This window comes from Emydura macquarii, unplaced genomic scaffold, assembly GCF_026122565.2.
Source record: "Emydura macquarii macquarii isolate MOO-44397 ecotype Brisbane River unplaced genomic scaffold, CSIRO-AGI_Emac_v2 contig_1551, whole genome shotgun sequence".
Classification (NCBI taxonomy): domain Eukaryota; kingdom Metazoa; phylum Chordata; order Testudines; family Chelidae; genus Emydura; species Emydura macquarii.
Genome location: NW_027131688.1, coordinates 12,479,380 through 12,494,927, shown reverse-complemented (window position 1 = coordinate 12,494,927; position 15,548 = coordinate 12,479,380). Strand labels below are relative to the sequence as shown.

The window sequence follows — 15,548 nt, the reverse complement described above, 5'->3', positions numbered from 1 at the left end:
TGTGGGTCTGTCTGTCTGAGGGCTGGCAGCATAGCAGGTATGCCGGGTGGGTGGGTCGGTCTGTCTGTCTGCCGGCACAGTCTGTGTAACGTGTAGCTCTGTCTGTCCCAGGGCTAGCGGCAAGGGCTGTAGCTCTGTCTGTCTCTGGGAAGACGGGGGCACTGGCAGCTCCCAGCGCCAGAGGAGCCGCTGCGGCCGCCACTCCCGACCCCCTCCCAGCCTAGGGTCTGGTCCCAGCGCCAGGCCTCCGCCCAGGGCCGCGCGAGGAGTGGCAGGGGCCGGTTCCCTGGCACCCGAGGGGCCGCCCCGCGCCGGGCGTGGCCGCGCCATGGAGACGCGCGGCGGGGCCCCGGCCGCGCTCGCGGCTCTGAGCCACCTGCACGGCGTGGGTGAGCGGGGCGGGGGCCCGCTTGTGGGGACCCCGCTGCAGTGTGAGGGGCGGGGGGCGAGCACCGGGCTGGGCACGGCCCCGGGGAGGGAGCGGGCGCTGGGTGGGGCGTGGCCTTGTGGGGAAGGCGGAGACACGGGGCTGGGCCTGGCCCCCCGTGAGGTTGGGGGAGGGGCACCGGCTGGTCCCGGCCCCAGAGCCGGTGTCATCCGCCCTCCCCTGAAGGCCAAGGGGGTTCCCTGCCCAGCCCCACTGCCAGCTAGTCCCAGAGGCAGCGGCTCTTCCAGCATGTGCCTCCTGGGGATCCAGAGGGGGTCGTCTGCCGGGTGAGGGGGTGAAACCCTGGCTCATCCCCCGCTGCCCCACCCCGATGGATTTGGGGGAAACCCATGAGGCTTCAACCCCCGGCTGCCCCATGCCCATCCCAGAGGTGTTCCCACAGCAGGGCGTGGCCTGGGCCAGTGTTACCTACAGGAGGATCTTTGCGGGGTTTATTTATGCGTAAGTAGGACAAGCTACCTGGGGAGGCATGTACTTTGGGATGCCTGTGTGCTTCTGCTGTGTGTTTGTTCAGCTATACCCACGCTATGGCAGGCATATTGAGAGCCCAGAGCTTCCTGCGGGCACATCCCTGTATCCAGGCCCAGCTCATTGTGGTGTCAGGGCCTGATTTTGATAATAGGTATTATTCAAACTTATTATTTTAGAGAGATCTATAAAGAACAGCTAAACTAATATTTATGTCTGTAGCTGTTATGGGCTGTCTTGTTCCTACATGACCCAGGAGATGTCACAGTCTATCATATTAATCTGACTGCCATGTGTATATGAATCAGTGAGCTAAAAATCTTTCAGAAATTAGCATTTTGTGTGTGTGGGGGGGGGGAAAGTGGGGGGGAACGTGTAGACAATACATTTCTAAGTGAGCTGTCTACCAGTAATATGTATCTGTTTTATTTTATTTTATCCCTGTCCTTTTGGTTTGCTGGTCACATACACAGCCATCTGGTTTCTCTGTGGGACTCGGACTTTTTGGCAAGCATGTATGTAATGATCTGTTTAGAATTTCTAGATCCTCATGTTGTTCTACTGCTTCTTATTTCGCAAACCACTTTTTTTTTAAAATCTTCTTGAGTGGTCAATGTTTCCGCATATCTAAAATTCCCTGTACCTACACATAGCAGTAGCACCGTGGGGAAACCATACATGGCATTGGCCAAGAATCTGTCTTTGACCTACATTTCTGCTGATACATTGGTGAAGTAAACACATTTCACACACTGGGCAAACATTGCATTCAGGTTCTGAGACAGGTGGTGTGAGAGAGATGCCTGTGGTCTCCTATGAGCTTCTGAAAAGGGCATGTGGCATGGCATCTGAAGGAAGAAGGCACCTTGACAGACACTCAAAATACAGAATCTTTCCTTTTGGGCCTTAAGAGGTTGAAAAGTCCTTGAACTGACTTGAGTGTTAACTTTGTCCAGGCAATATCTGACAAGTTGGTTGTGGTGCTCCCAAAAGGCCATTCTTGGAAAATAAATCTGCCATCTGAAAGCAAATTTATCGCTATATTTGTCACAAGAAATAAAACCCACTCTCAGGACAACAGAAAAGGCTAGAAGATACATTAGGAAACCAGCAATCAGTAGTTTGCTACTAAAGCCCTCATGAAAGGAGGCTTAGCAATAACTAAGAATGGAAAAAGAAAACATTGTTTCAGGAGGAAAGATTAGCCACTTTCTAGGGAGAGGAATTGTTTTAGGATAGTGTAAGACAGGAGGTATAATAAAGAGAAATGGAATTAACAAGAGCAAAGAAAAATATTAGATTGGATATGGGGGAGGGAGGGTGAATTCCAAACTTCAAGTTTTATTAGACCGTGGAATAATCTTATAAGGGAAATTGTGGAAACCTTTTGTTGGATTAATTTTAAAAATAAATTGTACAGGGCTCTAGTGATTGGTAATGGGCTAAGGAACATTTTTCCTTTAGGTTCTTAGTCCAAATCTGGCTCTGGTTGATAGTGATGGAAAGTTGTTACTGTCTGATACCTGTTTGGTGCCCTATGTAACATGAATTGCTAGTCTTGGACAAGTTCCTTGTGATGAAATGTCTGTATATTAACATATTTACCACCGATAGCCTCATTAGAGAGCTCAAGGACTGAATGGGGATGGAGGCTGAACTTCCTTGTTATCCCTGAGTAAATCTTTTTAGTTTAGGTTTGTGGCATGTTGGCAGGGCTTTCTGACAACCAGGTTGAACCCATTATGCTAGGCACTGTACAAATATATAATAAATATCAGTCCCTGCCCATAAAGAGCTTACAGTCTAAAAGACAGGATGTAACAGAGAGATGAGAGAAACAAGTGGGTTGGAGTGGCATGAGATAGAGTAACATATAAATATAATAGGATGTGAAAATGCTTAGTCAGTAGCAGTGATCACAGCTCTCTGCCTGCCTGGCCATTATCATGTTGCAATTTACCATAAGCATTTTGGAGGAGGTGAGTTTTGAGGAGGGTCTTGAGGCAGGACAGGATGGTGGCTTTAAGGATTTTGACAGGGAGCTTTTCTCGTTTGTAAGAGTGGTCTGGCAGAAAGTGCGTGTCAGAAAAGTGGAAAATTGGGAGATCAAGGCTTGCATCGTTGAGGGAGCGAAGGTTGGAGTCAATATCATGATAACAGATCAGTCACTTGGAGAGGGGCTAAACTGTGGAAGGGGAGGATGTTGTAAATAAGGACAAAAACGTTGTGTTTGATATACTGGAAGTGGGGAGCCAGTGAAAAGACTTAAAAGGGATATGTGACATAGTCAGTGCAGTGAGCCATGGAGATGATCTTGTTGTGGAATAGATCACGCAGCTTCTCTTTTAGGGTTGGATCGAGCAGAACTTTAATTGTGACATACACACAGGAAGCTATAGGGAAGCCCAGACAGCACATCCCTGTGCTGATCTCTGGAACTTCACCTTGGTACAAAATACAGATAGCTTATATAGTTTTTTAAGATTCCTTTTTACATATTGATCGTACAGTGGAGTTCCTGATACTTAACAGGTCATTTACCACACCTGGCGTACTTATAACACACAGTGGGCGTCTCACAGTGCCAGCATGTCCCAATGATTCTTTGGTGCCAGGGAGTCCCGGCTCACATGCAGTCACTTGCTATCTATTTGACAGGGTATGGCTGGGTGCAGTTACAAAGGTAGTTAACATCTTACAATGTAGACCAATGATTTTTGCATTTCTATTGTAATTCTAAGACATCCTGCCTGCATTTAGCATTTCTATCACAGTTCCAGTCTAAGGCATCTTGTTTACTATCACAATTCCAGTCTAAGGCATCTTGTTTACTATCACAGTTTCCAGTCTAAGGCATCATGTCTGAATCTTGTTTCCACAATCTTATCAGCAGCATTTTGAATGGCTTTGAGGAGAATGAGGCATGGAGGTCAGAGAGGAGATCACAGTAGTTAAGGCACAGGGTGCTTATGACTTGGACAGGAATTTTGGCAATGTGGCCGGAGAGGAAAAGTCGATTTTTGGAGATGTTGTGGAGGAAGAATTGACAAGTTTTAGACGTGGCCCGGACATGTGGGTCAAAGGAGAGGGCCATGTGAAAGAGGAAACCAAGATTATGTTCTTGAGCCACAGAAAGGATGTTTGTAATAGAAAAAGTAGAAGTCTTTGCGGAGAGGGAGAATAGGTCACGTTAAGTTTCATTTGATGACTGGACATCCACAAGGATATGTCAGAAAGACAGGCTGAGATTTTGGTTTGGAGGGACCCAGGTCGATAGGAGAGAGAAAGTGGAAGTAGCAGTTCATAAAGAGCTTTCCGATATAAAGTTAGAGATTTCAAGCCCTGAATGATAAATTCATAGTCATGTGCCTCTGGGCCTGCCCAGCGAGCCCCCTAGCTCAGCCTTTTTGTCTGCAAAATTGGGTGGGGAAGAGGAATGCAAGAAGAGAGACCACCACCGTGGAAGGCAGAGAGAGAGGGTGGGGGAAACAAGGGGAGACACAATGAGGGAGGAGAAGGAGGGCAGCACATAATAGGAGGGATACATTATAATGGCCTATAAAGGAGACTGTTTGTTTTTCAAATGAGGCAGAGAAAGAACCAAATAGATATAAGGAATCAAGAAGAAATCTGGGAGAGAGGGCCGAATTAAAGCAGTGTGAAAAGGTAAAAAGAAATCAAGAAAAGACTTGACAAGCAGCAGTGTGATTAGTGAGATTGATTTGTATTTGTGCGCAGTATGCCCTACATATATCGTGTTTCTAGGGAAAGTGGCTCTCAGCTCTGTTGATTCGAAAGTGGTAGAGAGATTGTAATGACAGAATGTTGTTGTTAAAGGGACTTAGCTCTAATTGCTGCTTACTGCTGGGCCTATAGGGCTATATTTTGCTGTGAATAACCCAGGCAAGCCAACTATATCCTATGGACCTTCCTTCTGATCTCACTTACACTGGTTAAATCATGAATAACTTCTTTAAAGTCAAAGGAGTTAAACCAGCATAAAAGTGGTACATCATCAGTAAGGTTAAGAATCTGTTATAGGTATTTTTAGTAAAAGTCAGGGACAGGTCACAGGCAATAAACAAAAATTCACAGAAGCCTGCGACCTGTCCCTTAGTTTTACTAAAAATACCTTTGGGGGGAGGACAAATAGAGAACTGCTGGGAACTTGCAGCTGCTCCAGCCCCACTGCTCCTGTGGCAGGGGCTGACTACTGCTGCTGCTGCTCCAGGGGGGCTGATCCAACCCCAGTCTTCCAGCGGGCCCAGGGACTGCTACTCCCAGAGCCCCGGGGCCGACTGTCGGTCAGTTGTTCCGGCAGCCCCCAGGCCGACTGTCGGTCAGTTGTTCCAGAGGGCCACTGTTCTGGCGGCCACAGGGCTGGCTGTTGCAGGGGTACTGGGGCTGACAGCTGCTCCAGCTCTGCCCCAGAAGAAGTCACGGAGGTCCTGGAAAGTCTCAGAATCTGTGACCTCCGTGACAGAATCTCATCCTTAATCATCAAAGTCAGACCCAGATTCAACAGTGGGGTACACAGGGTGTAAGTTAGAACTTGGCATTAACTTGAAGTAAAATCCAAGTGAAGACGAGGCAGTTGTAGTTTTCACTCAAGTTAGCCAGTCAAATAAAGCTTATGGGGGGGCCTAGGGTTTTACTTTCAATTAATATATATAAGTTAAGAACGCACTGTTTTTCCTAGTGAAGACAGCCTCCATTTTGTGGTCACAGGCTCGTGACAGCCACAGCTCAGAACTAGTACCCTGTCTTATGGGGCCTCAGTAGACCAAAGTCCTTCTCTAAGGATTGGGGCCCTCTGTGGACCAGAGATCCTGACCGTCTAGTGCTGAATCAGAAAGAAGGCTATGGATCAGGTTACTATCAAACTCTTTAATTAAAAATCTTTCTTTGCCTTTTGGTCCCTGGAGAATCCAGTGTGAACGAGATTATGCGAACCTTTCCAGGGGGGTAGCTTCAAAAGACATACCAGATACATCCTAGAAAACCCAATTCACATGCTTTGTCCCAAGCAGTTCTCTGAAGATCATAATTCACAAATATTGCATTAATCATGTCTTCCTTCTAAAAGGTTCCATACAGTCACACAATGATGCATAAACCTTCTTGTTTTTAATAAATACAGTGAACTCCTAAACTGCTTAAGCCTAATGCAGTAGGTTTAACTTAGTTCAGTAAGGTTTTCCAGGATTTTGTCATGTCTGTCATACCATGTTGTCCTAGAACTTTGTAATTCATTTCTGCATGTCTTTAATTTGAGGAGCGCAAAAGGAACTGTCCTAGTTTGAAATCATGACAGTCATCAAGGTAGCAAATAGTTTTGGAATAAAGCCTTCTCATTTAGAATAACACTTGCAAAATAATGTAGCAGTCTGTATACATAACTTTAATGTTAAGGGAAAAAATGGAGACTTTTAATGTTACAATGTTTTTAATTTAGAAAAACAACTGAAAAATGAAGAGTGCGCATTCAATGAGGAAACTGTGCAGCACCTTGAAGATGCTGTTGAAGCTATTAAGAAACTGGTAACATAAATATCTAGTATTTAGAGTCACTTGTATATGAGAAGGATTTACAGTTTGAAATGAGTGAAATTAATATTTTACTGTTGTACAATAAGCAGTTTTCTGTTCCAAAGGTCATATTCTCCCCCAAAGAAGTGAAGACAACTCCAGCTGCAGTCAGTGCGAGCTGTGTGTGCGCTTTGCAGCGTGCACAATTTGGCCCTCATAATATGACCCAACTAATCCAACCCTACCAAGATAAACCACACAGCTGGCCAATGACTTGGCACTCAGGGAGCTGTATTGCTGTTTCAGTCAGGGAAAATGTGGGAGTCTGTTACTTTGGAGCAGGGGCAGATGTAGCCTCCCAATTCAGTGGGTGTACTATACCACATCCAGCCCTGCTCCCCCAGAACAGGAGAAAATTATCTGCCCCCAGAACAGGAGAAAATTGCCATTGCCGTCTGGAGTGGGCAGGAGTGCACGAATGAGGTACTCCTACCCTACTGGCGGTAGCACAGACTCCCCCTCCCTCTTCCTCTCCCCACATCACAGTTCCCTGCCAGGCTGGACAAGCAGAACAGCCTGACTTGCTCTCTTCTCCCCACCTAAATCCTTAGTGCTCTCTGCTTGCTCAAGGCTTCCTGTTGGTCCACAGCACTGAGAGGAGCTGCAGTGGGTTCTGGCAGGAGGGCCTGGAAAGCATAGCTGGACCCAGGTGCTGGCCATGCTCCCCCCAAGGAGGAACTCTCCCTGTCCACCCTCTTACCCCTTCCTGCTGGCTTGAGGCTTCCTGCCAGTGCCTGGCATCGAGGGAGCTGCTGCAGGTTCCAGCAGGAGAAGTGGGATCTGGATGCCAGCTGAGAGACATGAGATGCAGGCACAGGAGTGCAGATGTGGGCTCTGTGTCTGTGGATGTAATTGCACCCGTGGACCCTGGCTACAGCTGCAAGTGCTTTGGAGAACTTCACGAGGGCCCGTCCACACTTCGTGTAAGCGTATGTATGCACTTCCACTGAAGCCAACAGAGGAAAGATGGTCTTGTGGTCAATGCAGTGGATTGGGACTCCAGATCTGGGTTCCCAGCTCGAATACAGACTTCCTATTTTGGTTTAGAGCAAGTGATTTAGGCCCCAGTCCTGCAATGGGCTTGTGTGGGTGGAACGTCACTGAAATTAATGAGGCTCCACATGAGTGCGAAGTCTTCTTGTGAAAAGCTCTTTGCAGGATAAGGGCCTTATTCTTTCCCTTAATCTCATCTGTTTGAATGAGAAAAATACCTCTGTGTCTCACAGGGATATTGTGAGGATACAACCATTAATGGCTGTGAAAGGCCCAGATGTTACAGTGATGAACACTATAGAGAAACCTGTATTAAAAAATAAAGCAAATAAGTGATTTTGACCTAGGTATTTTGCCCTCTGACCCTAATGCACTCTTTCCTGGAGCAACGCATAGTGTCCTTCACTACAGAGAGATGAGAACACCCCTGTGCATGGTTAGGGTGTCATCTGTGACATTTCTTCATTGGGAATGGTGGTGTGTGGATGATTGGCATCTGTCAGAAGGCCATGGTAGACATTAAAGCTGGAATGGTTTCAAATACATTTTTTTAAAAAAACATCTCTTTAATTTATCCGCTGGTAAATGTAAATCTCTTATAAAACTCTCCTTTCCTCCTTATGTACTAAGTTGCCTATTGCAATCCGCCATATTTTCATGGTGTTTCTTGTACATTATTACCATGTCTTCCTATGCTTAAGGAGAGCAGTGTGTCCTGGGAGTAAATGTAGGTACGTAGAATTGAGTATTTGAGGAATAAGCTTGGACTACCTGTTTTCTTTCCATCTTGTTTAGGCTGGTGAGGATAGCTGTTAGCAAAACTGAAGGGAAGGCCGAAAAAGGCAGGGCAGGCATTAGGCATTGGTGGGGTAGGCAACCGCCTAGGTCACCACTTTTTTATGGACTGGTCACTCTTCCCCATCCCCCCTCCAGTTGGAAGCTGCATCAGCACAACACTGACCCAACTTGCCCCTCTCTGTACAGTTTCAGGAGGTCTGTCTCCTTAAAGGCTCCTCTCAGCAGTGACTCCAGCCTGTATCCCTTCAACACAACTTCGATGGGTGCCTATTTAAGGGTGCCCCCAACACACACACGACAAGAGCCAGGAGCTGACCCACCAGCGTGCCAGACCAGGATTTAAATTCTACCATTTAAATGATTCCTCCAGACAGAAGCTGAGAGCCAGGAACTGCCCCAACAATGTGGCTCTGGCCCAGCTGCTCCCCCAGCACAGCTTTTGGAGTGGGGACCTGATCTTCCCCTTTAAGGACTGCCCGACACAAGAAGCCAGAAGCTGCCACACCAGCATGGGTCTGGTTAGCTCTCCGTGGGTTAGGGTTTTTTGGGGGGCGACTGGAGGGGTGGAAGTGCCTTGGGTAGACATGTAGAAAGGGGGAGAATTAAGAGTTCAGAAGCTCTGAAGCACTTTTTCATATATTGTTCTATTGAGTGATTGAGGTAGAATCTACCCTATGAGTGATCATGTATTTGTTAATTGTCAGGAAAAAATAAGAAGACATGCCCTTGAACTTCTAGAAGAGGAGACCATAAAAAATAGTAAACTTCGTTTAAAAATCCAGAATCTGCCAGAAATGGTTGCCAAGGAGATGGAAGGTAGTGTCAAGTTAACCAACTCTGAGAATATAAGTGGGGAGACAAAATGTGTGGCAACATCTAAACTGCTGAAATAACATACATTGTTATGGGGTTTTGTTCAGTTTAGTTTTTAAATGTATCCTTATCGAACGAGAATCACAGCTGGGGACCTACAGGTGATAGTTCCTACAGTAATGGATTAAAGATTACAAAGAATAAGCCATATTCAGATTGTTGTTACACATGCTTTCTTGCAACAGCAACTGCACATGTTATCTTTCTAGCTCTTGTTACTGCTGCCCGTGAATCCAATACTGCTGAGATAAATCAGTTACAGACTGCATTGAAAAACATCACGTATGAAATCAAATTACTGAATCAGAAACAAATCCTTTGTGAAACCCAGAATGCTGCGCTGTGGTATGTATGTATTTGCTTCAGTAAATCATATTGATAGAGGATTAAGGAGAAATGGAATGGAATCAGACCCTGGTGAGCAGTGCTTCTCCCTCGCTCCTGCAGCTAGCTGCAAATCTTCCCAGGCAGTTCTCTGCTGCAGTAGCAGCCCTGCTTTTGAAGATCCCCTGCTGTAATGATAGATTGGTTTATAGGAACCCGACTGCAGATCTGGCTATGATAACAGTGGCTGGGGGAGAGCCCTCTGCCTGCATAATGAATGTCAGAGGACAGCCAGAAACAAAGATAGTTTTAAATTTGCAGGCCCAGATTATCAGCTGTGGGAGAGAGCTCTGAGTTAGACATTTATGCTGAGATTGCCCCCTTTAAGCATTAGGGGGCTATGCCTGATATAGTTGTATCAGCATAGCTGCCTAGTATAGACACAGCATACGCTGACAGAAAGAGGAGTTCTGCCAGTATGAGAACACCACTTCTCCAAATGACATTAGCAATGCCAACAGAAGCCCTCATCTGTCAGCAGAGCTGCGTCTACACTGGAGGTTTTGTCGGCATAGCTATGGTGGCTGGGGGGCGGGCTGTGGATTTTGCACACCCCTGAGCAACATAACTTTACTGGTATAAACTTTCATTGTGGACCAGGCGAAAATTCCTGCAAACATCCCCTCGTGGAGATTCCTCTTCCAAATTGTCCCCTTGGAGACATGGGGGCATTTGCTTTGTCCCTGCCAGATTTCATGTTCCTGTCACTTTCTGCCAAGGAGTTAGAGTTGTTCAAAAAGAGATCATAATGTATTTTCTTACAGCATGAAAACTGATATTTCTTTCCATTCCTTCTGTGTTTGAAAACAGTTCATTCATTTTTTATTAAACTTTCAAAAAATATTCACACCCAAAGAAGTAGAACTTGGAGAATGTCGTAAGCAACTGAAAATGAATCTTTAAAATGGACAGGCTTAGATAGTCTTAACTACAGGCATTGCTACATGCACTACTATACCTACATACGCACACAAACACACTCACTCAGACATGCACACACTCTAAAGCACTATTCTTGTCAGAGTCATTAATTTGTGCTTTACTGAAAGGTAGAAAATAAAGGTTCAGGCCTAGAGCTGTACTGCAGTGTTTCTACTGATGTCAGCAGGATTTGGACCAGGACTTTAATCCATATTATGGCAGGTATGCAGTATAATCTGTCTCTGATTTATGTTTGCTAGTAAGGAACAAGAGTGCTGGTGGGTCAAGCATGAAGAAGCTGTAGACTTACTGAACCAGCAGATGGCAGAGAAAGCTAACACAAATATACTTTTAAATGAGTTTTGCAACAAAAAAGGGGATGCCGAGCAAGAAATAATCAATCTAACGAATGCTGTGCAAGAGGTGAAAGATGTGCTCGCTAAAGAAATAGAAGCATTTAATGAGCAAAAAGAAATGTGGGCTAGAAAGGTAAATATCATGAGCTGTACTCCATGCTCGTAAAAGCATACAGGTTAATATAGCTCCAAAAAAATGGTTTTAGGAATTATACTGAGATTTCAGTGCTTGTACAGTACCTAGCACAATGGGGTCCTGGTCCATGAGTAGGGCTTCTAAGTACTACAACCCTACAAGTAATAAATCATAATAATATTTATGCTAAACATTTTACACGGTTTGCTCTCATGGAGTCAAATTATGTCTTCATAACAATACAACAGAAAAGTGACTTCCTAACAAACTCTTTATATTGGAGTGAGAGAGAGGTTCCAACACACACACACACTGTGGAATTAAAAAGAATATAAGAACTTGTATATAATGTGTGTGTGTGTGTATAATATAAATCTCTTATATTCTCTTAAATTCTGACTCCTTCTGTTTAATTATTTTAATATGAGAAGAGAGAGAAGAAAAGTATCTTTATTTTACTGCTTTTCTATTTTGTCTGTCTTGTCCTTACTTGATTTCCATTTTGCAAAATGCCATAAAAATGCCTCTTAAAAGACATTATTTTCTTTTTATTTGACAAAAATGTTTTTTTGTGTAGAACAAATTATAGTTCCAATGCTGCCAGCACCTAATCATGTGCCTAATTTTATGCACTGTGAGTAGTCCCGTGTAAATCAGTGAGACTGTTTATAGCATGTAAATATAAGCATGTGCATAAGTCTTTGCTAGGTCAGAGTCTAAATTAATACTCTAGTTTAATGAATTATGAATAGTATTTTCCTATAGGATTTATGCACTCAGACTATAGACAGTACCCCAGTAGAAAGTTCTTTTCTTCTAGTATAATTTTCTCATTAGTGTAACACTTTTTACTGAAAGGTTCCAGAGACTGCCTTATTTACAAATATAGAAACTTTCTTCTTTAGTTAAGCAATACATAGTATCTTGTTGACCTAACTGTATTTTTAAATGTAGAACGCAGAGATGAAAACAAAACTTGATCTTCAGAAGGCAAAAACTTTAGGAAAAAAGAATGAATTTGAAAAAATGTCCACAAAGCTATCGGATATCCTGTGTGAGATAGCTGAAAATACGGCGGTAAGGAGAAAACAACTAGCTTCTCGCAATAGAGTTCTTATTTCAATGCAAATTTTTACTGTAAAGAAAATCAGCATTTAATTTAATAGCTGGACAAATTGGAGGGAATTTAGAGAAGAGGGCTGGAGGGACCAACTTCTATGAAGAAAGAATAAAAGAACTAAGGACTTGTTTACATGAGGAAATTAACAGGCATTATTGACCAGTAATTGTTCCATAATAAAGTCACTTTTGTTCTGGAATACAATGTCCACATGGGAGAATTATACTATACAGAATAATTATTCTTCTATAGCTATGCAGTCAATTTCCCCATGTAGACATGCACTTAATATACGTGCAATAGCTCAGGTAGATGATGACACGTGCCCCAGCCCTGCAACTGGCTCCAGATGATTGCCCAAACAGAGTCAGTTGCAGGAGGAAAGCTAAAGAGGAGAAATGACACTTTGCAAATGCTTGATGGCTAAAAATACCAAACAGAAAAAGGGGCTATTTGGTGTGGTCCAAGGTGGCATAACTAGGAGCAATGGGAATAAATAGAAAGGAGAACACTTAATCTGAACATCAGGAGAGCTATCCTGGCAATGAGATGTATTCGAATATGGAATAATAACCAAAAGAAGTGAGGGAAGCCCCATTGCACAGAACTCTCACAAGTAAACTGGAGAAAATAACGCAGCATCCATTGATGAATAAATAAAAACAATATAGGGCATCTCAAGATCTGGGGAGTCAGAGCTAATAGGACGAGAAGGATAATCGGGATTTTATGCCTTCCACGCAGTACTGGCTACCATTTTTACCCCGTATAGTCCGAAGACAGTTTCCCCTTGTTTTTTCATAGGAATAACTTCTATGAAAAATATGGGGAGAGATCAGTCTTCATCTGTCCTCTTATGCTATGACTTCACTGCAGAGGTAATTTGAGTTATCTACACTTTAGTTAATTCCTCTTGAGTTAGGCCTGTCTACACTTAAAATTTAGGTCAGTGTAGGTACAGTGCTCAGGAGTGTGAAAAACCCACAGCCCTGAGTGCTGTAGCTATGCCAAACTATCTCTCAGTGTAGATGCAGCTAGGTAGATGGAAGAATGCTTCCATCAACTCAGGCCTGGCCTACACTACGTGGTTAGGTCAACGTAAGCTGCTTTGCGGCGACCTTGCTGTGGAAGTGTCTTAAATTTGGCTCCCACTGACATAAGTGCCTCTATATGCTGATCTAGTAACACCAGCAGCATAGAGCCATGGTCAATGTAATTAGATTGACACAGTGTCAGTCTAGACACTATGTTGTTTATGTCAACTGTTACTTGCTTTCAGGAGCTGTCCCACAATGCCCCACACTGACAATGCAATCGATACAAGCGCTCCTGGTGAGGACCACGCACTGCTGACACCAGGACCCAAGTGTGCACACACACAAGCGATTTAATAATTGCAATGGCTGTATGCCGACATCAGTTAAGTCAACATAATTTTGTAGTGTAGACATGGCCTTAGCTACTGCTGCTCGGGAAGGTGATGTTTCCACTATGACGGAAAAGTTCCTTCCATTGCTGTAGGCTGCACATACACTATGGGGTTATGCTGGCATAGCTATGGTGCCACTAGTATGCTACAGTCCCCATAGTGCAGACATGGTGAAATAACATGGGGGCAGCACAGAGTGATTGGATTAGCATCTGATAAATTGTGCTAACTTGAGCTGTAGTCCGTACCCCCTGATGGGTCAGCCAACTTGAGTTAAAAGCACCATTGCACCTGAGTTAAAGTTTTTGTGTGTACAGGAGTTGAGTTGGGGCAAACCCCAAGTTATAATTCAAGTTAATTCTGCAGTGAAGACAAATTAGAGGATAGAGTTTATCACTTAAAGCTCTTTAAATCTCTTCTGGTTACTACTGTGGCTTGGTTTATTAACACTTAGTGATAAAATAGAGTAAATATAGCAAAGCACTGGCTTGACCAGAACCTTAAACATAATTTTTTGTAAATTGGCTAATGATTTAACTTGTGACATTTCAGTATAAATATTAATAAGTTACACAAAAATCATATGCAAAAATTACATGGTCTTTAAAAAAGAAAAGTAGCCGTAAATGAATTATGTGAATACTGTTTATGGAAATATCATGTATCAGTACTGACTAATTTTATTTTAATAGACTATTTTTAATGAGAAAGTTCAGATAGCAAGACTGAAAGAAACAAATGAACAATTGATAAAGGAATTAGAACTTAAAATGGCAGAAAAGCTGGAACTCTGCAAAAGAAAGTAAGTGATTTGATTCTTTGTTCTCTTTGCTAAATTTATTGCAGCATTAGATATTTCTGTAGCCTTTAAGGAGTTAGCAACCATATTTGTTTTTAACTGGCCAGAGTCAATAAATTATGTGAATTATTAAATAATATAGACTGGTAAGTGACTTCAAATCAACTACTGTATTTATAAATGTTGTTTTAGCATCTAATCCATGCAGTGGTTGCATAATCCAATGCTATTCCTGGGAATCAAACTACCCCCTTTCTAAAATACTGCAGGTCACTTGTCGGTCTTTCTGTTTGCCTGATTGTTTATAAAGGCACAGAATGGCTGATTTAAAACAAAACTGCAATATCTTAGGGCCCGATCCAGTGCTCATTAAAGTCAATGGGAGTCTTTCCATTGACTTATCATAGAATCATAGAATATTAGAGTTGGCAGGGACCTCAGGAGGTCATCTAGTCCAACCCCCTGCTCAAAACAGGACTAACCTCAGCTATATCATCCCAGCCAGGGCTTTTTCAAGCCTCAGCTTAAAAACCTCTAAAGATGGAGATTCCACCACCTCCCTAGGTAACCCATTCCAGTGCTATCAGTGCTACCCAATATGCTATCAGCCTTCTTGACAACCAGGGCACACTGCTGACTCATATCCAGTTTCTTATCCACTGTAACCCCCAGGTCCTTTTGTGCAGAACTGCTGCCTAGCTCGTCGGTCTCATCTGTAGCAGTGCATGGGATTCTTCCATCCTAAGTACAGGACTCCGCACTTATCCTTGTTGAACCTCATCAGATTTCTTTTTGCCCAATCCTCCAATTTGTCTAGGTCACTCTGTATCCTATCCCTACCTTTCAGGGTATCTACTACTCCCCCAGCTTAGTGTCATCTGCAAACTTGCTGAGGGTGCAATCTACCCCATCTTCCAGATCATTAATGAAGATGTTGAACAAAATCGGCCCCAGGACCGACACCTGGGGCACTCCGCTTATGACCGGCTGCCAGCTAGACATGGAGCCATTGATCACTACCATTGAGCCCGATGATCTAGCCAGCTCTCTATCCATTTTATAGTCCATTCATCCAACCTATCCTTCTTTAACTTGCTGATAAGAATACTGTGGGAGACTGTATCAAAAGCTTTGCTAAAGTCAAGGTATATCATGTCCCCCACTTTCCCCACATCCACAGAGCCAGTTACCTCTTCATAGAAGGCAATCAGGTTGGTCAGGCATGACTTGCCCT

At 43.8% G+C, this 15,548-nt stretch overlaps 1 protein-coding gene across 1 annotated transcript in view; it reads left to right on the top strand.

Moving 5' to 3' along the window:
• Nucleotides 1-366: 366 nt before the first annotated feature.
• The window catches only part of CCDC175 (coiled-coil domain containing 175), a 38,097-nt gene continuing 22,915 nt past the window's right edge, over nucleotides 367-15,548 (top strand). Inside the window, exons 1-8 of the mRNA XM_067554884.1 lie at nucleotides 367-389; nucleotides 6,372-6,457; nucleotides 7,057-7,428; nucleotides 9,001-9,112; nucleotides 9,379-9,514; nucleotides 10,735-10,963; nucleotides 11,921-12,043; nucleotides 14,208-14,317. Of these exons, the coding sequence (XP_067410985.1) occupies nucleotides 7,306-7,428; nucleotides 9,001-9,112; nucleotides 9,379-9,514; nucleotides 10,735-10,963; nucleotides 11,921-12,043; nucleotides 14,208-14,317 (833 nt within the window). The 5' untranslated portion in view covers nucleotides 367-389; nucleotides 6,372-6,457; nucleotides 7,057-7,305. The remainder of the gene's footprint in view (nucleotides 390-6,371; nucleotides 6,458-7,056; nucleotides 7,429-9,000; nucleotides 9,113-9,378; nucleotides 9,515-10,734; nucleotides 10,964-11,920; nucleotides 12,044-14,207; nucleotides 14,318-15,548) is intronic.